Below are 25,465 nucleotides of genomic sequence, written 5' to 3'. Positions count from 1 at the left end.
TAATTGGTGTTCCCAAATTGTTCAATATTAAAAAAAATAAAACTAAGAGACCACCGCAATTTACTTCAGGAAACTTCTGGAATGTCATCAAGAGGAAGATGGACGGTGCCAAGTCTTCTTGTTCATAGTTCTGTACGTGCGCACGCGCGGGGACAACGACCAATCAGCGCCGACTTCCGGGTATCCATCAGCAAATCAAAACGAGAGTGTCAAATTTTCAAAACCTACCCGCCATGTTGTGTGTGTTTTAACCGAAGGTAGAGGACGTCGTTTGTTTACTGCGTATTTGAGATTAGATTCGGCTATTTTCCAACGGACACGCGGGTTTATCACTTTAACAGGTAAGAATAAGATTTCAAATATATGTTTACAATTAATTTTAGCTAATGTGAGCTGGTACAAATATAGTTTTGGTTCGTTATGCTAATAATAAACCTGGAGTCTTGATGGAGCAGTTAAGCTTAGTGCTTGAGTTTTTATTCCTTTTACTCATGTTTGCGTGTTATTCGTTTATATTTCCTAATACTCAGCTAAAGTTGAATTAAGTTTTAGCAGTGCTACAGATCATGCTCTACGTATGAGTATTAGATTTCAAACTAGGATTTGAACATAATTTGTTTTTAGCTGTTGTGAGTGTTGTCATCCCTTGGACTGTATATGCACCCTATGAACTTCATATACTTGGAATTTGTTATAATCTTTTCTTGAATTTATATTACATTACTAACAGTTGCATGCAGGGGTGATTTTGAAGCCCCCCTTTCTTCCTTTAAATGCACAAAGATTACTAAATTGAATTGTATTATTATGCATCACTTGCAGCATGGATTCCCGCTTTGCGCATCTTTACAAGCGAGACAGTAGTGTCTCCATGATCAGAGTGAAAATGTCCAGGCGGCGGTCTCAAACACAAAAAGAGAACAGGGCAAAGATGCAGAATTTCCGCAGACACCTTGACCAACTACCTGAGCTGGAACTATCTGTCGATGTCTCAACTCTTGAAAAGTCAGTCCTTTCCTCCCAAGAGATGGGACACAATGCCAAAGCCAATAGAAGTAAGATGATTTTACTCTCTCACCAATGTTTTTTTTTCAATAAGTGATGCATTAAATTACAGTTCTTTTTGGATGTAATAGTAGTTTCTTTGTTGTTTCACCAGGTAACAGTGCCATAGAGGAGAGGAGAAAGATGCTGGAACGTTTTAAAGAAAACAAAGCGCTGCAGAAGGAGAAAGAAAAGCGAGAAAAAGAAAAGAAAGGCACATTTAAGGTCGGTCTCTATCGACCACAGCCCCTGGGTTACTTGCCCTTGAATCCTGTTCAACCGAGCACAAAAAAGGTCAGCCTAACTTTATTTCCATGCACATTTGGACCTTGTGGCTTATAGCTGTATTGCTCAGTGACTCATATGCTTTTGTTTTAGACCACAGAACCTATACAGTCCACCAGGGTGACCCGCTCCATGAAACAGCATCTGCAGCCAAAGGTACGTTAGTCTTCAGCATTCTCTACTAATTCTTATACAGTATTATTTACATATGCATTACCAGTCAAAAGTTTATAAACTCTTTATCTTCAGTGTTTTTCTTTATTTTTCATTATTATAAATTCTATTAATATTTAAAATAAAATTCAAATACCCAATTAGCTGACTATCCAAGACAAATAAAAAAAAAAAGTACTATAAAAGAGACAACATGAAGTGCACGTGCAAATGTGCAAGAAAGAGAATGACAATATACTACGCAAAGTGAGTTGAGGTAGTGCAAGTTAATGACATAATAAACAGTAAACATATCTTGTAATTCGTAGCAGAGACGGGGGAAAGAGTTTGCAATGTACTTATGTACTTTAGAACATCAGTTGCCTTGTGCAGAGGAAGGGTGTGTACAATAGTCAATAGCCATATTAGTGCTAATACAACTACTGCAAAATCCATATTATTGCAAGAAACGTTTAGTAAAGTAAAGAGAAAAGCCAGTCTGTTATTATTTTAAGCAATGAAGATCATTTGATTAAAAAAAAATCTCAAACTTTGAATGTATCCCCAAGTGCAGTTGCCAAAACTATCAAACACACTGATAAAACTGACTCTCATTAGGACTATCTTATAAAAGAAAGTCCAAGAACTACCTCTGCTGCAGAGGATTTGTTAAAATGACCAGCCTCAGAAACTGCAGATTTACAGCACCTCCGATTGGGGCTCGTTAGATTTATGTATTTATGATGCCTTTTTCTTTTTTTTCCACAGCAGCAAGTGGAAAAACAGTCTGCACCAAAGAAGGGTAGGTTTTTCTCTTTTTTTATTTTGTCTTTAATCCACCCCCCTCTGTCCATTTAAAAAACAGTATTTCTGTCACAGTAAATTAGCTTACATATTTTGCTCAACAGCTGAGCCGCCCAGCACAAGAGCTAACAAGTCATCAGCACCATCGATTGCTAGAAACAGAACTGCTGCAGGTAAAACCACTGACAGGTTTTCCACATTGTCTCTCATAAGTCTCAAAGCTGATGAATTGTCTTTGTCAGATATAGTTTGGAATTTAAGTCCTCTTGTCTTTTATAGTTGAACCAATTGTCAGAGCTCCAACCACCCGATCAGCTGCTAAAAGTGTGACTGCAGCAGTAACAACCAAACCTGTGACTAAACCTGCTGCAGGTACTTTGCCATCCTTTCATTAACCTGATGTTCTTAAAATTTCTAGGTCTTCACTTATATGCACATTAATTCTGTCCATTTTTCTATCTGTTGCTGTTTCCCTTTTTCTAGATCTCAGACCTGCCAAAACTAAATCTGCTAATAGGCAAACTGCAGCGCCCTCTTCAGGCAGAGGAAAGACAATGCAGGGTAATGCACGATACATGTTTTAAAAACACTGTATATATTTTAAAGCATTATATATATTTATATATATATATATATATATATATATATATATATATATATATATATATATATATATATATATACACATACACATATCCAGGCTAAATATCATCTTTCCAACAGAACATACTGAATCTGTGGTGGTAGAAGAGAAGGGAATTAAGGTAAATAAACCTGCAGAGACCTACAGCTTGGCCCTTTCTGTCTTTCCCTGTCCATACGTGTACCTACCCACGTATGTATGATTTATTAAAACTAACTTGTACTAATGTTTTGCCAGATTGCCAATGAGGTGGTCACTGCAGTGAATCCCTCCCATCCCGAAGAAAAAAAAATGGTGGAGGAAACCAATGTGACTCCAGTTTCGTTTGCTCCCCAAGGATTTGTGTTCCAGCCCCCTTCTGGTCTGAGAACCTTCCAGCCCACACCCCTTTCCCCTCGCTCTGCTGACGCCTTCCTCTCACCCAGGTATTTCATTCATGCACCATTGAAGTGCCCCTGATGATGTTAACAAATATTTAATGTTTTGACATTTGCATTAATTACACAAATTCTTATTTTGCTACCTTCAGCTTTTCAGTGGAACCCCAGATGATGTCTGTGAGCCCAATAGCTCTACAATGTGACTCTTCCTCTGCTCCAACTCCCTCCTCACCTCCACCCTGCTTGGAACCTTGTCCTACCTCTCCTTCCAAGTCTGCTCCTTCTCAGATACCTCCTGCCTCACCTTCTGCTTCTCTCTCTCACCCACCACCTTCTTTGCCTCCTGCCTCTCCTTCTTCTTTTGCTCCCTCGGAGCCTCAGCATGATGTGCCTTATTTCAGGTGAGACAGAATTGTTGTGTGTGTGCATATGTGCATGTTGTTATATTATATTTATTTTATTACATGTATGTTGTATTCCTGAGTGTGTATGTGCTTGTGTGTGTTTTATAGGGCAGTAATGGCTAGTGAGACAGAAAGGTTGACTGGGTTGTCTGAAATTTGGCAATTGCGATTTGATGATTCCTCCATCCCAGAAGAAAGTAAGTGGGCAGTCAATATTAAAGTTCACTAAACTTTAGTCTTCATTTGGAAAATGTTTATACGTCCTTAATGTACACTTGTCCATTGTTCTTTAGTGCGGGACCGCATGCGTACAGCTGTTGGCCAGGCCAGGTTACTGATGAAGGAGCGTTTTGCTCAGTTCAGTGGCCTGGTGGACGACTGCGACTTTGGCAGAGGAGAGAAGATCACCACCTGCACAGACTTGCAGGGGTTCTGGGACATGGTGTATTTTCAGGTGATTTACTGAAATGTTTCTTTTAAATAATTTTTTTTCTTCTATCATACAATAAATAAGACGGTACATCACTGTGTCATGTGCTTTATACAGTAAAAATAATAATGTATAAACATCTCAACAATCAGTAAATTCTTATTACTCTGCCTCTTGCATTAGGTGGAAGATGTTGATAAGAAGTTTAATGCATTAAAAGAAGCTGAAGCCCGGGGATGGCAAGAGGAGATCAAACCTGTCACCAGGCAGAAAAAAGTGGTCAAGGTATATACTGTAGGAATTCTTTACATCTAAAATTTAAATCTGTTTTTTGCATTTAATGATTCCAGTCATTTGGAAAATTGTCCAACACACTCTTGAGAATAGCTCGGTTTCCATTGACAATATTTCAGTTGGAATGAAATCATTTTGATTAGGCTTAACAGTTCACATGGGTGACGATCCAATAAGATCACAGAGTCGCACTCAATTTGAGCCAATTAGCAGATTATGTCATAATATCTACCGAGGTGGGAGTGGCTACTTGCATCACTTAACAGAGCCAATCAATAGTTTAATATGTATACAAAAAAATATAGAGAAGACATAAACGATCAGAATGTATCTACACACCCTTATAAATGGGATATACACTATGAAAACTGAACCTTGCAAAGAAAAATTGAAATCTTGAGTAAAGGGGAAGTTATGAGCAGTTATATGCCAGATTATGTACCGCGAGTTTTGACAGTGTACTACGCATGCGTCAAACTGTGGATGCGTCTTAAATCGAGCACTGGACAAAATTGAATTAATCTTTTGCAGTATTTAGATATGTTCGTAAAATTTTACCCTGCACCATAATTCTAATCAAATGTTGAGTAAAAGCAATGTTAGGAACCAGTTGTTACTTTAAAATTAGCCACTTGCTCAATGTAAATACACCTGATCCAATACTTGGTAACTAGAATAGCTAAACTGATTTTTTTTTTTTTTACTGGTATTAGTTAATATTTTTACAGCTGAAATAACTCGAGTGTTGAAATTGAATAAGAAAATTTTAATATTCTAGAGTCGTTTTAAATCAAAACTTAATATTCATCTGATCTACTTTTTCGATTACTCAACTGTGATTGACTCTCTAATTACCGAACACTGAGTGTATTTGGATGACGACAAAAGAAGTACAACTTAGCGCAAACAAGGCATGGAGATGCTTAAACTCGTGCAAATTTTTCTTTGTATTAATAAGTTAGGCAGAGTTCTGTCATACAGGAACATAGGCAGACATGTACATAGGCTTCAATCTGAATTAACCGCTGATTACCTTATTCCCAGCTTTAACCTTTTAAACTATTTCTACAAACTCAACAGTGGGTATTCACGCTAGCATGCAATAAATCCATGTTTTAGATTCTTACAAATTATATGTAAGAATTCAACTTTTATATGTTTGCTTGTTGTGAGCAGATGGGTGAAGTATGTAAGTAATACATGTGTTCCCTGTGCATGTTTATTTAGAAGCCACCTGCTGCTGGAAGTAAGACTGGAGCAGGTGTGGGGGCCAGTGCAGCTGCAAAGAGTCGTCTGGCTGCAGTAAAAGCTGCCATGAAGGCCAAGCAGGCAGCAGCCGCTAAAGCTGCTGAGGCTTCAGACAGAGAGCAAGAAGATTCGGCTCCTGCTTCAGATACCCCTGCTAACACGCTGACGACCCAGACGGTCGTTTTTCATGGCGGCTTCTTCCAGGTGGAGAGTCCAGTCAAAGTAGTTGGTATGAGTCCAATACAGTCTTAATCATCATTTTTTGAACACATTGTGATGTTTTGTGGCTGTGTCAGCTGGATAAAGGTATGAACAAAATTACCCCCAGGTGCTGTAAGAAGATCGTCTCGGATGAGTGTGGCTCCATTTAGCCAGTGTTCCCCACATGGGTCTAAATTTAGCACACCAAGTAGGCAGCAGAGGCCCACTGCAGTCGTTCGTCCATCTCCACTTCCATGCATTCTCACTCCCTCTAGAAGTGCACCTCCTCCTGCATCTCCTCCTACCTCTCCTGCTATGGTAGCTCACACCACTGCTTCTCCTGTCTGTACTCCTAAACGGCACATTGATCCCCTTCCCTGCTCTCCCAAACCCCTTCACATCAGCCCTGAACACCACAAGACTGCCCCCTATGCGTCACCTAATGGAGACACGGACACACCACTCAGCCAGCATGATCATAACACCAGTCTCAACAATATCCAGTCAGACCTCATGGTTACACAAGTAGATGATCAATTGAACCAGTCAGCTGAGATCAAGCCACACAATTCTCCATGCCAGTCAGAGAAAGAACCGCCAGTTCATCATCCTGCGAGTCCAGGCAGCAGTGCAGTGCCTGAAGAAACTACTGAAAAGTCTGCAGTGGGAGCATTATCCCAGGAGATGACTCCAGAGACTGTGGTAGCTGAAGTGGACATGTTCCCATCAGACAGTCAAACTAATGCTACAAGTTTCACCCACTCGCCTCCGGTGTGCAAGACACCTCCCCGAGCGGAGGCTGTGGAGAAGTGTGTCTCAGTCTCTTCCTCCCCCTGTGTGATGTCCACCACACAACAGCAAGTCCAAATCCTCCCTGCAACACCAGCGGACAAAACTCACACATGTGTCAATGAAAGGTAGGCACATCTGATGAATTTCAGTCATACATTGATGGACGTTAAATAAGAGTTCTTAAAGGCCAACCTGTGTTCACACTTTAAAACTTAACATGAACTTGAGAATTCAGGTTTAGAAAGTTTTGAGGATTCAGGATATATATTTTTTTTTTATATATAAATTTTCAAATTGGGTATTTTATGCGTTAATTTATTTTCTTGTAATTTGCAATTAAGGTTTAGTAGTCATACAGAAAATGCTGAGTTTTTCCCCAGTGACTATGGCGTTTGAATTTTGTGCTTAGGTCTTTTCTTCTGTCCAGTCCTTCTTAGCCAGGTGTTTAAAAGAAATCTGCTTTAGCTTTATATCCACTTGTCATATTTGTCTCAAGACCTGACCTTTGGTTTTCCTACTAAAGAATGTAATTAGGTGCTATTTTTGTGGTGTTGTTTATTTATTTATTTATTTATTTTTTTGTATTATTCTTATTTTGTATTTTAATACATAATGATGTGTGTGTAACAGATCTCCTGTCAGTGCAGATGGTACAGTGCCTCAAAATCAAGACAGTGAGGTAATCATAAGACATCATCTGAACATCACGCTTATGGGGAAATTCCATGATTATAATGTTTCTATTATTATTTTAGAATCTTGCCGGATTAGATTTTGAACGTTATCTGCAACCCACAACCCGATGTAGCTTATCTCCCGTGCAGAGCATGGCACTGGACGAATTGTCCCTTGGCCTAGAAGATGCTGAAATGGAGAGCCCTCAGTCTCAGGCAGAGGAGCCCGTTCAAGATGCACTGATGACTCCTACAGGTAGGCACTCAAGGTGTCCACATTGCTGTTGCTTTCAATCACTGGGTGTTTCACAAAGGGGGTCTAAGTGCGTACTGTCACCACTGACTGGCTTGTTCACATTTTTTGATTTAGCTTTTCCCAGAATGGCACCATTGGTGGTCACTCCCTGGACTAATGAGGTGGATTTGACTCTTTCTTGAATTTCTAATGCACTTTCTCACATATTACAGCACTATTTACTGTATATGGATGTGATACAATTTTATTTGATCAGCATTTAAGATAATTTTGAGATTTGAGAACTGGTGGTAAAAATGTCTCACAGAGCTTCTGTTATGTTTCAGATGACCACAGGTCAGTTGCTGTTCACTCCCGAGCTGAAGGAGAGAATAAGACAGTCAGTGTGTGAGCGTGACCTCATGATGTTTACCCCACCAACTGATATTTAATTTGAGCAGAAATGTGGACAAGCATTATGTGGGGTTATGTGTTACTTTTTTATAGTAAAATTGATATTAATTATATTTAGATTGCCATATTTTATGTATACTTTCTGCATTTACAAAATTTCGATCAATTAAAATGAGCTTTTTTTTGAAAAAAAAAAATCATGTCTTCTTTTTTTTTTTGATGGTTGGTGGGTGGTTGACATCTACAGAGGTAGAGGTGGTCACTGGGGTTGTCAGAACTGCAGATGAATCATCAAGGGTATCTAAGACATCACTTCTCTCATCTTCCTCCACTTTTTCTTTGATCTTCTCATCTTCTTTTGATATTTCCTTTTCTTCTGCCCTCTGCTGCTCCCTTAGCCTAAAAACAAAATGTCTGCTCAACAACATTTCATTACCACCATATATTGAGCAGGAATGAATGAAAATCATCCTGCAGTATAACTAAGACCTGGCGAGATGCCATGTAATTGAATCAAAAGGTTAAATACCTAGCATTCGCCTTAGCCTTTTCTAGGGTGAGTCTGTTGTCTGTGGTTTGTCTTTGGTGTTCCTCTTGCATCTCTTTTTCACACACCAACTTGTGTTCATATGCTGGGAATAATATGTCTGTAAAGAACTGGTGAATACGGTTTTTCCAGTTCTCCACCTGGTCTTCTGGTCGCTCTTCTTCAGCCAACTCTGGCCAATAATACACAAACCACAGTAAGAGACAGGTGGTGATAGGATGAGTAAAGTTTACGTTTATCCACTTACAGACTGAACCCCAGTGTTGCACATACACTATAGGCTTGCTTGAGCAATTCAGTCTAGTCTATACACAATGTATACAAGCCTTTTTAAACTAGTCTGTACCTGTGTTTATACATGATGATTTGGTCATTTGTGTGTCATCAACTAACAAACTGCATGGAGATTCTTTGTTTAATTCCATCTTAGATGTGTCTGTAACAGTCAGGTCAACTCTGTGATCTAGTATATGATAAAAAGCCAAAGACATGCATCTAAAAGAGAATAGTACCTTTAGGTTGTATTTCTTCAATATAGGATGACGGCGGGGTTGTATTGGATTTAAATTCCTATAAGGAGACATGTTTGTTAGAATGATTATATTTTTCTGTAAACAGTAATTTAAAAAATAGTTGGATGAAAAAAAAAAAAAAAGTAAATAACTCAAGGGATTTTTACACTGGTGGCAGCAGATGAAATGATGGTGCTTGAGCATGGCACTGTCGGCTTATTTTGCTGGAGACCAAAATTGAAATGTGTACAATTAGGTATGTATACAAATCTCATTTGGGTTAAAGGAAAGGTTCTGTCTTATATCTGAATTAAGGTGCATATGAGAAATTTACAATAGGTCTTGGTTTTTAAGCTTTCTGCTCACTGACTGTGAAGTTTGTCACCTGGAATGCTAATACAACAGAAGTAATCAGAGAGTCCACGACCCTTGTTCTGTGCAAAAATACATTCCAAGGTTCAGCTGAAACTCAGTAAGCTTCTGCAGTGAAGTAAGATGTACGGCTAGTTCCAGGGGAACAAGAGAGTTAAATTTGTACCAAATACACCATAATTTTAAAAAACTCAATTTAGCCTTGCAAAAGCTTCATATCTCAGCTGAATCTTTAAAATGCATTGTTGTTTTAAACGGTTGAAGCGAGGTGTCGAAGCTGCGAGTGCGTCACTTCTTGGATATCTTCACTAACCTGAGAAGAAGCCATCTGGTTCAGAATAGAGTCGTCTTTTATCTGTTTTCCTGACGTTTTCGCAGGATTTTGTTGTGCCGTTCTGACTCCAAGTCTGTCCTTCACTTCAGCACAAGCCAGCAAACACTCAAAGAACTCGAGAAAAATGACCTGCAATGAAGTTCAACAAGATCCTATTTCAAAATTATATATATTTTTTTTATTAAACAATTTAAATTTGTAGCAGGGTTTTTCCAAACCAGTCTACTTTAGTATATATTCATTGCTCTAAATTAAATGGTTTGAGAGTTTCTGGGGTTTTCAAAAACTCGATTGCATTATTGCTTATGGCCGTTAGGTTTAAATTGTGATGTTAACAGTGAACCCAACCTCCAAATCCAGATTACTGTGAGAAGAACTGGAGATGGCAGGATTCTCTAGTGAAAGGATCTCTAGCAATCTTCTTGTGGTTAGTGTCTGGTCAAAGAGATGTAAAACCTATAGAGAAAAAATGGATAATTGGTTAAATTAAGTTTTATTTCATTTTGATATCAGTGATAAACTCTTTACCTTAAACATCCAGATGAAGTGTCTGGCAGTCATGATGTCAGAGATGACAGATGAGGTTACTCTAGGGATAGTCTGGTAGATCTCCCAGCATTTGTTAAGATAGGTTTTGCCAATCGCAGCGCGAAGAGGATGACAGTAAAGACGTCCTATGTTATATGTTATACATCAAATGTGGGCTTTGGCTGATTCCACTTCATTGAAAATTAATAAAGTAAAATGATGGCATACATCACACTGTACGAACATCAAATTACCTTTAACATTCTTGGCATTAGGAATGATGTTCTGCCTCATGAACTTAGAAAAGCACTCTGCAAGCACACAACTGGATGGCCTGAACCATTAAATTAGATGCAAGCTGTTAGCCTGAAATGCTTTATAGTGTTAGCAATAAGCAATTCTTTATTTATACAAAAAAGCAAAACTTACTCAAAGTCTCTGTGATAAATATAGAATGCTGCAACAACAATATAGCTAATCCATTCTCTCAGCAACATTGTACTAAAAGGTGAAAGAACCTTCCCTGGAGAGATATCCTCTACAAGAAAAATGCATTAGTTAAAAATGCAAAAGTGAACAACATCATTGTACCGAAACAAATCAAGCACATTTGCATGAAACCATGTAGCAAGTTTTACTGAGATTTATTTACTGTTAATGAGGTTTTCCAACTGTGCCAGTGTTAATCCATGCTGGTGGACATTGCAATCCTGAAGAAAGCGCCAGCACTGTATGTGACTGAGCAGGAAGGTGTTGTCTGGAGAGTTCTCATTTCCAAGGCTGCTGTATAGTGTGTATGTTGACCTCAGCAATGCGATATGTCTCATAATAGCGAATTCCACCTGAACACATGAACACACTGAGCATCATCACAATAATGCATCTTGTCTAGGTTACTAAGAAAGGAAAAAAAGACCTTTATGACATCATATAGTCCAAATAGTTAAATTTGTACAGCAAGTGTTAATAAGCCTCACTTTTTAAACCATGAATCATAATGTCATAACCCGGGCCGCACTGACCTGTCTGAGCTCCTGTCCTCTTTGTGCTTCTGGAGTTCGGGATAATAGATTCTCTATGTTTAAAGCAATGTCAGGTCCAAGTACTGTTCCCTTATTGCCTGAATCCTCAGCTCCACTAGGTAAACCACCCAGTGCACATACTGAAATAGTGGAAAATGTTGGGAATTCTGCCATACGGTCATCAATAAACTCCCCTTCATATACGCAACCATTTTTGAAAATAACCTTTCCCTAAAACAAAACATTTCCTTTAATGCCATGGAAAGAAACAATGAGCAAAATAAACGAACGCATGAAAAGATGCAAAATGAATTACCTGACCATGTTTTTTGTTATTTTTCCAACCTCCAGAGTAAACTGATCCACTTGCATAGGTGAATATTCCTTGACCATGACGCATGCCTTTTGCAAATTCCCCTTTATACTTATTCCTGAGGGGGTACTGAGAGCCAAAAACCCGCTGCAGAAACCATGTGTGTGTCCCGTTCCCATGCTGCAGAGAAGATATATTCTATAATATATACCACTTACCATCACAATGAGGTATAGCATGTGCTTGAATATAGTGAAATGCCTAAGACTAGTGACCAGAAAGACTCACAGACCTGAACACCATTTAGCCACTGCCCACTGTATTCCTGACCCAGCTGAATCCATTTCATTGTTCCTTCACCATGTCTAACGCTGTTCTTCCACTGACCTTCATATGTGTCTCCTGATGGATAGCTAGTGGGAAAGCAGTGAATTGGTCATTTCAATGTTATTAGAGTTTGAGCACTGAATGAACTTTGGAACTATGGGAGTCAGCACATACCAGCGTATACCCCAGCCTTCTTTTCTATTGTTTTCCCAATCACCCTTGTACCACGATGTTGCCTCTTCATTGTAGTACATTGTCCCCTATGGCAATCAAGTCTTGTATTAAATGAAGAAACTTGCATCTATTTAAAATTCGGTGAAGTGACAGTTATGGGATATGTTCTTTCCTACCTTGCCATGTCTTTTGCCTTTGTACCACTGCCCTTTATATACAGTGCTGGTTTTGGAAGATTTGTACATTCCAAGGCCATGGCGGATTCCATTGCATACTTCTCCTTCATAGGTACTACGATCTAACCAGGTGTATGTCCCATGTCCCATAGGAGCATTTGTTTTAAAGTCCCCCTGCCAAATGGAATTGGTGTTAGAATTAGTGTTGGAGTGTTCCTACTCTGCAGTTTAGTTCTAAAATTCCTGCAGTTAAAATAAAAAATTAGTAGGTCACGAGAACATCTTCCTTTAAGAGGGTCTAAAAACAATGTGGAAACTGTAGCTTGTTATTATATGGGGGTTTAAACATTGATATCATGTAATTTTTTAAATATATGAAAATATATTTTGATATTATTGTCCATATGCACGGTGGTGTAGTGGTTAGCACTGTCGCCTTGCACCTCCAAGGTCCAGGTTCGATTCCGGCCAGGCTCAATTCCCGTCTCTGTGTGCATGGAGTTTGCATGGTCTTCCTGTACTTGGTGGGTTTGCTCCCACAGTCCAAAGACATCCAGGTTAGGTTAATTGGCGTTCCCAAATTGCCTGTAGTGTGTGTATGTGTGTGTGCCCTGCGATGGATTGGCACTCTGTCCAGGGTGTAACCTGCCTCGTGCTCTAAGCCTCCTGGGATAGGCTCCAAGCCCCGGGTAGCTCAGTGGTTAAGGCATTGGACTACGGTTCGGAAGATCCCAGGTTCAAACCCCACAACCACCAAGTTGCCACTGTTGGACCCTTGAGCAAGGCCCTTAACCCTCAACTGCTCAGATGTGTAATGAGATAAAAATGTCTGGATAAGAGCGTCTGTCAAATGCCTAAATGTAATGTAATAATAATAATATAATTACAGTATTCAGATAACCCTTCTGTAAATCTTGCAGATAAACTTTGTTCAAGTCCCTTATCCTTATATAAAAAATAAGTTTGCATGTGACCTGGTTACCACATAGTGCTTGGGTTCTTTGGGCAGGGATGAAACAGAAGTCTACACACCTCATACTTTAACCCGTCTGCCCATGTGTATTCTCCACGGCCATGCATAACACCATCTACAAAACCTCCCTTGGGAATAAGCAGGGAAAAAATGATTGGAGGGTTGAGTACATGAGAACGTTTCATATTCCATCAAAACAGCTGACCTAATATTAATATTATTATTATTATTATTTCACCACCTTGTATATATGTCCACCCTTAAAGTAAGCAACTCCTTCCCCGTGGAACACCTCTCCTGACCTGTCGCCTTCATACCTGAAAGGCACTCGGGTGAGTGGATCTGTTTTATCTTGCATGTAAAGAGCGGGTAGAGTTAGTATACAGTCGCTAACCTCTGGATTATTTGGTCTGAGAGAAGATGCACAGCTGGAATCTCTGTGATCGCTGATGAATCCACACTTTCCTCGGAGTGATTCTCCACTTCATCAGCAGGTAATGTTTCTGTTAGCGCTAAACTGTCTGATTCTAACGTTATATCTATATCTTCCGCCATTACAGACACAGTAAACCCGTCAGCTAATCCGCTACTCCGTCAAACAGCGTGTTAGCGCGTTGTGTACGGCATCAGGTTGCTAGGCGACCGTGTTTCTACGGCGGCTCGCAAGGGTCAAACATCACATGCGTTTCTCATTAGTGCAGACAGCTCTTTATTAGCGTAAAGAAATTCAGACTTAAACGCGAATATAAAAGCAAGTTGAATGATCACAGAAAAATAAATACAATATACACACGACAAACAAACAAAGTTTAAAAAGAATTAACAGTATGTGTACTAAAACATTGAAAGAAAAACAGCTGCTTTAAATATACAGCATTCCAAAAAAATAAAAATAAAAATTATCAGTCCTCAGTCCTGAGAAATGACATCAAGGTTGACCAGGTGTCTCATGGTCGGCCGTCCGTGAGGACAGTTCCAGGGCTGCTCGATTTCCCCCATGTGGACCACAAGCTTCTTCATTTCACTGCTATTCAGTGCAGTCCCAATCATCACCTGTGACAAAGAAAAGAGCACTCCTCACAGTTACTATAGTGACTTGTAAAACCAACTAAACATCATATTGAAAGCCACAGCATCATTAACACGAATCTCAAAGAGTATGTCTTTATTGTCCAGCGCGACGCATTCGCAGAGTGCCGTGCACCTCCAGTGTTGGAGGGTTTGAATCTCGTCATGTTCTCATGCTCCTTCGTGGGATACGAGAAAGATGCCGCGGCGACTGACCAGCACAGAGAGATCCACTCCAACATTCAGGAGAGGGGCAAAGGTCATTTGGAGAGGTTAAGTACATTGTGAAAAGTATTTTGGGAAATGGAGAAAGAGGACAAGGAAGAAAATATCTGATGTGTTTCTTAAGGGCGATGGGACTAGAAAAGATGATTTAAGCTGAAAGAAAGATGAAGGAGATCAAGACCAGAAGATGACGGTAATGCAACATACAGTCGTCGATGCTAACCACCGTTAAACACCAAGAAGACAAGAGAGAACAGTAAGTGTGTGTAAGTGAGTGACTGAATCCTGGGTTTCTCAGCAACATAACTTTTCCCATACAGCAATGGCCGGCGACATAAGGGTAATAGGTCTTTTCAGCCAACTAATGGTTGAGAGGACGGTTTATGCAAGAACCTACTTAGTTAGCTTAAGCAAAAATATTACTTATATTTACATTTGCGCCTTTGGCAGATGCTCTTATACAGAGCGACTTTGGATTTTTCATTATTAAATATTGTTAAGAACCTTACCCAAATACCTAAAAAAACAGAAAGGGCTTTAGCTATTGCTTAAAGATGGGTATTGACTTGGCTGTATGTACATCCAGAGGAATGTTTATTCAACAGTCTAGATGCATATCTTCTTCGAGAGATGGTGGGATCAGTTGAGCAGTGTTAGGGGGTCAAAGGAAACATTTGCTTGCCCTTTCACTGACAACTCACAAGTCATATATGCAATTTATGTTAAGCAAGTGTAAGTATTAAAATAAGGCACATGCACGTTTATACTCACTGATTTGCGGCATGCTCTTGATGCAAACATTTGTCTAACTCGAGAGGGCCTACACATGACGCCAGGACAGTCACTAAGCATGAAGATGAGCTCTTCAATGTCTCCTGGGCCAAAGGTCCAGTTCTTACTCGTGGGTACAGATATCAGCTTCACTCTCTGCATGACTTGTGCTATAAAACATAAAATTTCACTCTCAATAATCTTCTCCTTAAGGTACACAGACACATAGTGAGCTTACCAACTTTGGGTGTGCTCTTATATACATACCATTCTCATCAATAAAGAAGTCAAAGCCATTTTTCTTGAAGATTTCAAGATTTTCCATCAGAATAGTTTCACTTACAGCGGGAAGATGGAGATTTTGCGGACTGAGATAAAAACAGAAAATGTCGTTTACCTTCAAAATCAATGTGAATTACTTTTTAAAAATGCACCAAAGTCCAAACTTACACAATAAGTCTCTGTCCATTTAGGACAGTATGCTGCTGCAGCATCTCAAAGTTGTACTTTTCATCAGTGGCGTGCTGGTCGATAATAAAAAGATCCGACTTACACTTGGTAATAATAAAACCCAGGTTGAACTGACCAATGATGTCCATCTCCTTAAACATGTCCTTGCTAAAAATACACACACATATATAGATAAACAATTTAAGACATTTATTAAAAGAAGAATAATATGAGAATACAAAAAGAATAAATGATCTTTATACCTTATCTCTTTCTTCAACTCATCCTCGGCACTTTGGTTATCCCCAGGGTTAATCTTTGCCCTGAAGCGTCTATATTTTGGCTCAGACTCGTTCTGCTCTCGTTGCCGTGTCTTTAGTCTCTCCATTTTTTTAATCAGTCCGGTCATTGAAAACTGCAAAGGCACAGTTTTTTTCTGCATGCTTACTGGTTTGTCAAACACTCCACATGAAGCACCACTCACACTGGAGGATGTAAGTTGGGGCTGTTCTGATAGGTTATCATCCCACCTACATTTTTTTGCCTTGGGACTAGAAACATTTTCAGTATAAATAACAGACCCAGGCTCTTGCTCTGAAGTTTGCAAACCGTCATGCACTTTATCTACAGACTCCCTGTAAGGCTCTGTTTTAATGCTGGGTTCCTCTAAACCTGAGTCTGGAGAGTCAAATTCAGAACGATTTCCAGAAAGAGTCTCTGGGGTGTCAATAACGGAGCTGTGATCAGACAGACACGAATCAGCCTCCATGTCTGACTTGTTCTCGTGCTTGGTTAGACTGGATTTCAGAGCTACTAAGGGTAAAGTTGCTTTTATTGAAGCAGCATCTGATGATCTGCTGTAGCTAGTCTTTTCTGAGCAATGGAAAAACGACTGCATCTTTTTTTGTGTTGGACCTTCATGAACAGTTTTATTATCGGAGGACTTTGTTCCAATAGCAGGAACCTGCTGTTTTGAAAATGCTGCCTTAAGTCCAGCTAAGTTAAAAGATGTCTTCGGGGTGTGTGTCAAAGTCTCTGAATCATTGTCTGGAGTCAGTCCAGTCAGCGAAGTTTTTCGAGGACCTTCTGAATTAATATCAGAATCACTACATCTGGAAAAACCTGACAAACAAAAACAGTGAAACAAACAATTATATTTTGCCTCATTTATCATTTTTAACATGAAAAACGCAAGGATTTGGAACACATACTGCCTGAGATTTGAGGTGTATTGTTGAGTCTGATTTTATTGACTCCAGTCTCATACATGGCAATGAGAGAGCTCTTAAGAATCGCAAGCAACAGCTTCTCCTCCTGCAGAAATATCTGGCGCTTATCCGGTGTAACATTGACATCGACGCATTCTACACAGTAGTGTTTAAAAAAAAAAAAAAGGAAGAAGTAAATGCATTACATTTGGCCAAAAAATGGTACTGGTGCTAAAAAGTGTCTCACCTAGGTGAAAAAGAAAATTTTCAGATAGGATCACATAACACCATTTTTTATAATACTTGATCTCTCAACCATGCTTCTTTTTTTTTGTAAATATGCAAACATATTTATATTTTTGTCAGATAAAAAGAAACAGATTGGCTAAATACAATTTTATGCCGTTTTATGTAGTGTCCATAACATTTTTTACTTAAAATCTTTCAATGATCCCAATTGTCATTCAGATAAAACTTGGCCAATTTAGTTTTTACATGAAAAGACAGAAACCTAAGAAAGTTTATTTTTCTAAAATGCTAAATTGTTAGGATATTGCAACCTGAAGTTGACATGGTTATGGACACTAAAGATTTTTGGCTTATTTAAGCAACAATTTTTATAGGTCATACCATATCCTTCAGGAGCTTACACCAATTGAAGTATCAATACTCATAAATAAATATAATAAATATAATTAGCATTTCAAATAATTATTGTTTGAAGGGAAAACCTACCATTTTTGGAGCACATACAAAATAATTTCTCCAAAACGGTCAATTTCTAGCAAAATTGGTCACTTTAATGTTTCATAGACTTCAGAAGTAGCTTCTTTGGCACACACATTTGTGTATTTACAGTATGTAGTTTATATATATATGTATATATATATATATATATATATATAAAGAAACTACACACACACACACACAGTGTTTTGGCCGACTGCATATATTGTGTGTGACCCATCTATGATTTCTTACAGTATGGCTTGTGCTTTGTAAAAATTTCTCACCTGAAGCAACAGAAATGTTTAGAGCAACAAATGGGTACTGATGGCGGTTGAACATGTGGTAGACTTCATTTACAAGCTTAGAAACCTGTAGGAACACATTAGTTAGAAAAAAAAAAAAAACATGTAAGTAAGCTAAATGATGAAAAATGAAATGCGGGTACCTTGGAAGGATCACAAGGCCTGTTGTTAATAAAGAAAAACTGCCGGTCAGTCGCGCTTCGTCCCACACCATGATCGGCTTGTGATACATAACCAGAGATCCTGGAATACAAGAGCAAGTAAACAAGTAAGGTACCCTTAACAGAAATCTATTAAAAAGTGTCTGCATGCAAAACAGTCGTAATTTGGATGCATCGGACTGCTATTGTTAGAAAGCAGTATCAGAAGATTGAGGAAGCATTTTAGAACATGTTCACACCAATTGGTTTGTAGACTGTTTCCCAATCAGAAATCCAGACTTGGGTGTGCTGTTTGATTTAGCTGCACATTAAACTACAATGGATCAGCTTACTGTTTGGTCTGCACGAGAATGTGCATGTGCAGCCTCCGAGTGGCGCATTGGTAAAGTGCTCGCCCTATCACACGGAGATCGCTGGTTCGATCCCCGGGTGATGCTGTAACATCTCAGAGCCGGAGGCCTAGAGAGGGCTGATTGGCCGAGCTTTCTCAGAGGGGAGGGATGAGAGGTACTTCATCACGGCTCTACTACTACCATTCAGTCGGGAGGGCTGAAGACTATCATGTGTCAATCTACAGCCAATCAGGGGCGTCTGTGAGTCTAGCGCTTTCCTCTGACTGTTACTCCGCCCCTAACGGTGCGTGAGCAAGCAGTTCGAAAAGATGCGGTTGGCTGGCGTCACGCAGAAACACATGATAGTCTTAATATAAAAAAATATATAAATTAAAAAAAATATATATATATATATAGATATATAATTTCCCTTATGATCATGTTAGGAAGTGAACCATGAAACTCACGTGAAAAGGTCTTTAGGGAGTTCTTCCCCAGTTAAACCATAATCTTCTTTAATACTCTCATTTGGAGATATTTGCTGAAATGGAAGTAGACTCTGGAGCTGTGAACAGAATATTATCCAGATTAAAGACAATACATCTCTGGTTACTTAATGCTTCCTAATGATTTTTTTTGTTTAGGCTGATTAGTGCATGTGATGCCCACACCGATGAAAAAGATGCAGTAGCATGTGGACCATCTTATTAAACTCCTGCATGGCAAAGCACTTCAATCACTCACTTTAACATATTCAACCTGAACTATTGTTCGGCAATTGACCTTAAATCAATATTGTGATTAATTAAACATTTTGACAAGTTTATGATTTACGAATATTTTGGATATGTGGTGGGATATTTGTTTCTAATAAGCGTTTTTTTCTTTCACATTACAGACTGGGTGGGTTAGAAATCATGTGACTACACAAGGGGTAGTAGGTTTTTAAGGTGACAGTAAATGAACATGTGTAGTGGGAAAAGTTTTAACAAAATAGGTAAATAAAGAAAGAAATAAAAACCTATTAATATGATTTATTTTTAAATAGTACATGTCGTGGGCAAGATAACGTCGATCAGAGTGTCTAAATGTCAGTTTCGATTAATTTTTGATTAATTGCCCAGCTTTGATTAAAAGACAGACAAATCTTCTTGACCAAGCTCAGAGCTCGAGTTATTTCATTTTCATGACTGCTTAAAAAAAAAAGGGGCTTTAGAGATGTTCACTGATGACATTTTTATTTTAAATAGTAAAACGTACTCTCACAGAAGCAACACATTATGATATTGAGCTTTACATCACAGGTCATGGAACACACTTTCTGATTACAGCTCAACTGGATCTTAAAATAGTTTCCCTGTTTCCCAAAGTAACAATGGCATTTTCTTTTTTTTTTTACCTGTTTCGGGCCAAACAGTGCTCCGATGTTGTCCCTCATGCTGTGGCTCCCGCTGGTGCACACTACTGTGTTACGCTTGCCTTGGCCGAGCTGATTAGTGCATGTGATGCGCACACCAGTGGAAATGATGCAGTAAGACTGCAGGATGTGGACCATCTTACTAAACTCCTGCATGGCAAAGCACTTCAATCACTCACACTTTAACTTGTTCAACTTTTCACATTTTCAGAATCTGCATACTGTTGTTGAACCTTTTTGATGTTGCGCTGGAACTCCTTGTGTCGAACCGGCAGGGTGGAGAAGAGCTGCTGAAGGCTGACGGTGGTCCCCTGCTGCCGGGGATGGGGGGCTCGCTGGACAAGACGGCCGTTGTGGTCAAAGACGAGCCGAGTCCCGATATGGCTACTTTCGTGACAGGTCACCACAGTGAGGTCACTAAGGACAACAATTATGGATGACTTAACTCTATAGCAAGAACAGCTTAATGTAGTCAACATGTCGTTCATTTATTCTGATCTAGGAGAAGCAAACTTCTTTCATCAGTCAACACTATGGATGATGTTAAGGGCATCACTAGTACAACATTTGGACTGCAACATGCATTTTCATTCCTTCCAAACTATTTAAACTTATTATTACCCTGTGAGAGCAAACTGGTTACAAAAATGTGGACAGAAACCAGACCCAAGCAGTACTGTGCAAATGGCACATGTAAGAAAATGCCTTTAATAATTTTTTTAAGCCCAGAAAACAGTAATTAATGAAGTAAAGTCAGGATTTGGCATGACAATGCATTGAGGACCTTTTTGTCTTGTGTACAATTTGTGCAGTTCTATAAGCAAATTAGTTACTAAGTTGAACTGAGCATCCTGCAGAACCACCCGCAGTTCTTTCGATGACTTTGACCTTTGGACCTTTTTATTTTAATTTTTTTGGCATGCAAAACCCAGCAGTTTCTATTTATTTTTTTTATTTTATGTTTGCTTATATAATGTGCTGTTTCCTTTTCTGGCATACAAGTATTTATTTTTTAACATTTAATTTGGTGGTCAGAAATATCAAAAATGTTTTTTATACTTTTTGTAAGTCCTACAATAATTTTTTTTATAATAATAATAAAAAAAGATCCATAAGAAAGTTTATACTAAAAAACATACTTTTGCCCAGTATTATATATTGTATTATATATTTTTTTCTATCATGTCTTCAAAATAATGGGGCTACTAACACTTTACTACTTTATTAGTAAAAATTTACTTAAAAATGCAGTCATGGTTGACTACAACAGTATACAGTGCTGATGTACTTATTTTATTTTTTTTCTGTCACTTGTCTTCAGCAGCTTAACATCACTGTAGATGACAAATTTCCTTTCATGGTGGTATAAATGTCTCATATGGTATAAATTACTGAGACACAGTACAATTTCATTTCAGAAAGCAGAGTAATCAGCTGTCTGATATTTACATCTTCATATCAGATCAGTGTATCATGATGAATATTGTGTTATTGTAACGGTGCTGTTGTTCCAGAAAGTATTTAGACAAACCTAAGAGCACACAGTGAGCTCAGAGCTTCTCCCCGGAATCCAAATGTCTCAACATGAATTAAGTCGGAGAAATCTCTCAGTTTCGATGTATGGTGCTTTAAAGCTGTGGATACAGAAAAGAAAAATTAGTACACTAAACTAGTACCCCCTCCCCCATAAAAAAATTACTCTGATGTGATTGTAACTCACTCAGGCCTTCAAAGTTCTCCTCCTCCACACCTCGGCCATTGTCAGAGACTTCCACCAGCTCTATCCCGCTCTCCTTGAGCCTGATGTCTGAAATCCCAAAAAAACAGCTTAGAATTAGTTTAGTTTAATTTCATAGGAATCGCAAGTAATACTCATGATACTGTTGAAAATCACGCACTCACCAACTTGTGTAGCACCCGCATCTATGCTGTTCTCCACCAGCTCTTTCACAGCTGTGGCCAAAGTCAACACCACCTGCCCAGAGCAGATCTGATGCACTGACTGTTTATCTATGGCCCTGATTGCTCTGGCTGGCTCTGAGCTGGAATTACAAACCAACAAATTAGGATCATTTGTATTTAAACTCCAGACAAAAATACATAATCACATTTTAAGATGATTTGACTTTGAATGTTGACATTTTCTCCTGGGAAAAGGAATGGAGACAGAACACTAAACTGCTTAACTGCCACCTGTATTCATGCAGCTCACCCGTAAAGTACAAGTATTCCGTTTGCAACCAAGGGATGATGAGAAATTAGAATATTTAAAGAACATAGCCAAAAACATACCAATAAACCATGTGTGCTGCTAATGAGCCTCAGTGTTCAATGTTTAAAACAACAATTTTGATTTTAGGTGCATAATCACCACGCAAAACAATATTATCACGATAAGTAGGCACCAAGATCATCAATATTTGGCATTTCTGTATGTATTAAAATTTTACAAATATTCTGATATTTGTTTAAAAAAAAATTACATTCTTTTGCAATGTGTTACAATTTTAAGACCATGAACCTTTAAAACAATAAAAAAAATTGTCATAACTTGAAAATATTATACAAGTTTCTACAGCTGCCCAACTAAACTGAATACGAGTAATTAAGCGTAACCAATTTGTTATATAGGTTTTTCATTTTAAAGCATTTAACAATACAAACTCAGAAACAAGACATTTAAACTAAAATTAAATTAAACAAAAAGCTACATTTTACTATGCAACAGAATGTCAGTGTATAAATAGTTTTTAGTTTATAATCATTTTTAGGATAATAAAGAAATTATGACGTCTTACCACATCATAGTCTTGAGCACATGTTAAGCAGTTGCAAGCACGCACATGCAGCTTCTAACATTAGCATGTGTGTTTCCTAACAAGCGTGTTTCGAGCCTAATTAGCTATAGTGGTGTTTTGAGGTGTAAGGGGGTGAAACTAATTTGCTTGCAGACTACTGAGGAAAAGCGCCAGTCAGGTGCTTTTGAACAAAAGCAACGTTTGATAATGATAAAAACTTAGAGGTTCATCCACAGAATCGGTTATGTCCAAGGCTGATCAGTCATTGCTGACCAAGCTGAAAACAAGCCAATTCTGATCACTGGTTAATCAGTGGTGCATTTTTATTAAATGTAATGACTCCAAAGAAAAAATATATATAAATGAATTATTTTGTAGTCAATGTGCCGATAGATAAATTGGCACATAAAGAATTAAAAAATTTTCACCCCCCATCTCTAATAAAAATGTATAGCTCATACACACCTTGAACACGTTATAAGGAACATCTGTACACCTAATAAAACTATCTAAACACCTGAACGATATTTCATGTGCCAGCAGTGTAACGCATAAAATCATGCAGATGCAGGTCAACATCTGTATCGATGTTGACCTGCATCTGCATGATTTTATGCGTTACACTGCTGGCACATGAAATATCGTAAAAGCTTGTTCATAAGAGCGCTCAAAAGAGAATGGTCAGACTAGATCAAGGTCACAAAAAGGCTACAGTAACTCCGATAGCCACTCTGTACAACTGTAGTTACCCGAAAAGAAAAGCAGTGAGGTAGACTGGCTACAATGGCAGGCGGCCACGTGGGGTTATACTTTTGTCAGAGAAGAACAGAAAACTGAGGCTGCAGTGGGCTCAGTATTACTAAAACTGGACAGTTTAAGACTAAAAACTTAGCTAGCTTATAAAAGCTTATCTCAGACTGGGTTGAAGTACATGACAAAGATTCCTTCCTCACTGGCTTCTCAGTCACCGCATCTCAATCCAGTATTAACACCTTTGGAATGTTATAGAATGAGTCACATCAGTGAAAGTGCACATGAAAAATCTTCAGACACTGAATTATGCAATCATGTTAACATGGAACAGAAGGGATGTTTCCAACATCTTTAAAAATCCATGAAGCTAAGAACCAAGGTTTTGAAAGCAAAGTGAGCCCCTCTTGTGAATGCCATGAAAGCGAATCTTGCACTGATTTGTTTTTTTGGGTGGTCCTGAAACAACTCACGGAAAAGAATAAACAGAAGCATTTGGATATCTGCAAAGCCTGCCACTTTAAGGAAGGTAAAAGTTTCTTGAAGAGAATCATTACTGGTGATAAGACATGGACTCATCACTACGAGCCTAAAAGTAAATGGCAAATTGTGCAGTGGACACATCCTCAATTGCTGACCAAGAAAAAGTTCAAAAGTCAAACATCAGCTGGAAAAGTGATGCTTACAGTTTTCAAGGATCCTAAAGGGCCAAATGTATTGTAACATTATCAGGAAAAAGGTTCAACAGTCCTCATTACAGTAAGATGCCTAAAGAGCTGAATCTCAAACTTAGGATTAAATGCAGAGGATTTAATTCTATCCAGGCGGGGTGAGATTTTGCATGATAACACATGTTTGCCTATTTTTACGCACACTGTAGACACTCTGCAAAAACTTTGTTTTGTGTGTTAAAGCACACTCCCTACAGTTTTGGACCTTGATCTATCAGACTTTAACGTGTTTGTTCTCCTGAAAGCAGCCCTACGAGGAGAAAGATTCACTTCTGATGAGGAAGTGAGTCAGCAGTGCATTTCATTTTCAGCTAAGCCTAAATTATTTTTTAATAAGGGAATAGAAAAGCTTGTTGACAGATGCACAAAGCATTTTGAAATACAAGGAGATTATGTTGAAAATGATTCATTTATATGTGAAAAGCTCCAAACTAAAAAACTATATAAAAATGTAAAGAAAAGATAAGAAAAAAAAAAAACTCACCAAGATTCTGTCATAATTCCTGGAAGTCTCTCAGATCCTGAACTACAAACACTTCCCAATGCACTTACAGACAGGGTAGAGCTTAAAACGCTGACTTTCACATGACATGTTTGAACATTTGTTAGATAATTAACTGGCACGATTCGAACCTAATTAGCACGTTACAACATTTACTGCAGACCTTATGAACTAACAGCACATACACACTTCTCTCCCGTATTATCAATACAACTTCCCGCTAGAATCGTGCACGCGTCATGCGCAGCGTTGTACGCCCCAGTGTTTGCGTTTGAGAGCATCGTGTCGCCACAAAGTTTGCGCAGAACCGTGCATTTTAGCATAAAAGTATCGTATGACGTTAGGTTACATTTTTACTATTACTATTATTTACTATTACTACTTGCTTTAATATTACATCAGATTTTTGTTTAGCCATTTTGCTTCTAATGTTTGAGTTAAATCTGAGCAAATGTCTAACTTTTTAAATCCCTGACACTATTTGGAAAGGTTTCATCATACTGTATAGCGAGCACTAAGGAATTAGGGACTGTGTACAAATATAAAACCGATGGTCAAAAATTGAAGACTATGTTAATACAAGGCTTCTAAAAGATTTAAAGGCTTGTATAATAAATAAACGAAGTGTCTATATCATATTGTAAACGGATTTGTGCATACTGATAAGAAATTCGGAGAGGTTTGGAACCGTGACATGAAGCGGTACGGATCTTTTGTGACGCTCCCTTACTTCCAATATGGC

At 38.5% G+C, this 25,465-nt stretch overlaps 3 protein-coding genes across 7 annotated transcripts; 1 reads left to right on the top strand and 2 right to left on the bottom strand.

The window, feature by feature from the left end:
- The first annotated feature begins 193 nt into the window (after positions 1–193).
- dlgap5 (discs, large (Drosophila) homolog-associated protein 5) lies at positions 194–8,186 on the top strand. Of its 5 annotated transcripts, none has more exons than XM_053512212.1 (20): positions 194–341; positions 823–1,055; positions 1,160–1,338; positions 1,423–1,485; positions 2,254–2,284; positions 2,391–2,459; positions 2,566–2,658; positions 2,770–2,847; positions 3,010–3,050; positions 3,167–3,354; positions 3,459–3,710; positions 3,822–3,910; positions 4,007–4,167; positions 4,327–4,428; positions 5,665–5,914; positions 6,014–6,803; positions 7,309–7,357; positions 7,434–7,608; positions 7,723–7,769; positions 7,935–8,186. In XM_053512212.1, exons 2-20 carry the CDS (start codon positions 824–826, stop codon positions 8,037–8,039), a joined length of 2,994 nt encoding a protein of 997 aa, XP_053368187.1. In that variant the 5' UTR covers positions 194–341; position 823; the 3' UTR covers positions 8,040–8,186. The 5 variants fall into 5 exon arrangements, with proteins under 5 accessions (XP_053368187.1, XP_053368186.1, XP_053368188.1 ...); XM_053512211.1 differs by having other exon boundaries at positions 196–341; positions 2,251–2,284; XM_053512213.1 differs by lacking the exon at positions 7,723–7,769 and having other exon boundaries at positions 198–341; positions 2,251–2,284; positions 7,935–8,167.
- Position 8,187: 1 nt separating this feature from the next.
- Positions 8,188–13,834, bottom strand: rsph10b (radial spoke head 10 homolog B). Its single transcript, XM_053511652.1, has 18 exons — positions 13,674–13,834; positions 13,521–13,596; positions 13,339–13,407; positions 12,307–12,480; positions 12,131–12,216; positions 11,922–12,042; positions 11,633–11,809; positions 11,317–11,547; positions 10,947–11,136; positions 10,724–10,832; positions 10,549–10,628; positions 10,295–10,440; positions 10,115–10,222; positions 9,746–9,895; positions 9,228–9,284; positions 9,061–9,118; positions 8,531–8,720; positions 8,188–8,400 (listed from the first exon to the last, which is right to left on the bottom strand). Exons 1-18 carry the CDS (start codon positions 13,832–13,834, stop codon positions 8,199–8,201), a joined length of 2,385 nt encoding a protein of 794 aa, XP_053367627.1. The 3' UTR covers positions 8,188–8,198.
- A 149-nt stretch (positions 13,835–13,983) lies between these two features.
- On the bottom strand, positions 13,984–25,227 carry pms2 (PMS1 homolog 2, mismatch repair system component). The gene is made up of 15 exons (XM_053512353.1): positions 24,706–25,227; positions 21,845–21,984; positions 21,663–21,749; positions 21,474–21,576; positions 20,176–20,359; positions 19,925–20,092; positions 18,993–19,090; positions 18,176–18,275; positions 18,015–18,099; positions 17,005–17,157; positions 16,057–16,915; positions 15,794–15,961; positions 15,611–15,711; positions 15,344–15,513; positions 13,984–14,332 (listed from the first exon to the last, which is right to left on the bottom strand). Exons 1-15 carry the CDS (start codon positions 24,717–24,719, stop codon positions 14,189–14,191), a joined length of 2,574 nt encoding a protein of 857 aa, XP_053368328.1. The 5' UTR covers positions 24,720–25,227; the 3' UTR covers positions 13,984–14,188.
- Between the last annotated feature and the right edge of the window lie 238 nt (positions 25,228–25,465).

Source organism: Clarias gariepinus, chromosome 14, assembly GCF_024256425.1.
Source record: "Clarias gariepinus isolate MV-2021 ecotype Netherlands chromosome 14, CGAR_prim_01v2, whole genome shotgun sequence".
Lineage (NCBI taxonomy): Eukaryota > Metazoa > Chordata > Actinopteri > Siluriformes > Clariidae > Clarias > Clarias gariepinus.
The sequence above is the reverse complement of the archived record's forward strand: the minus strand, read 5'-3'. Positions and strand labels throughout refer to the sequence as shown.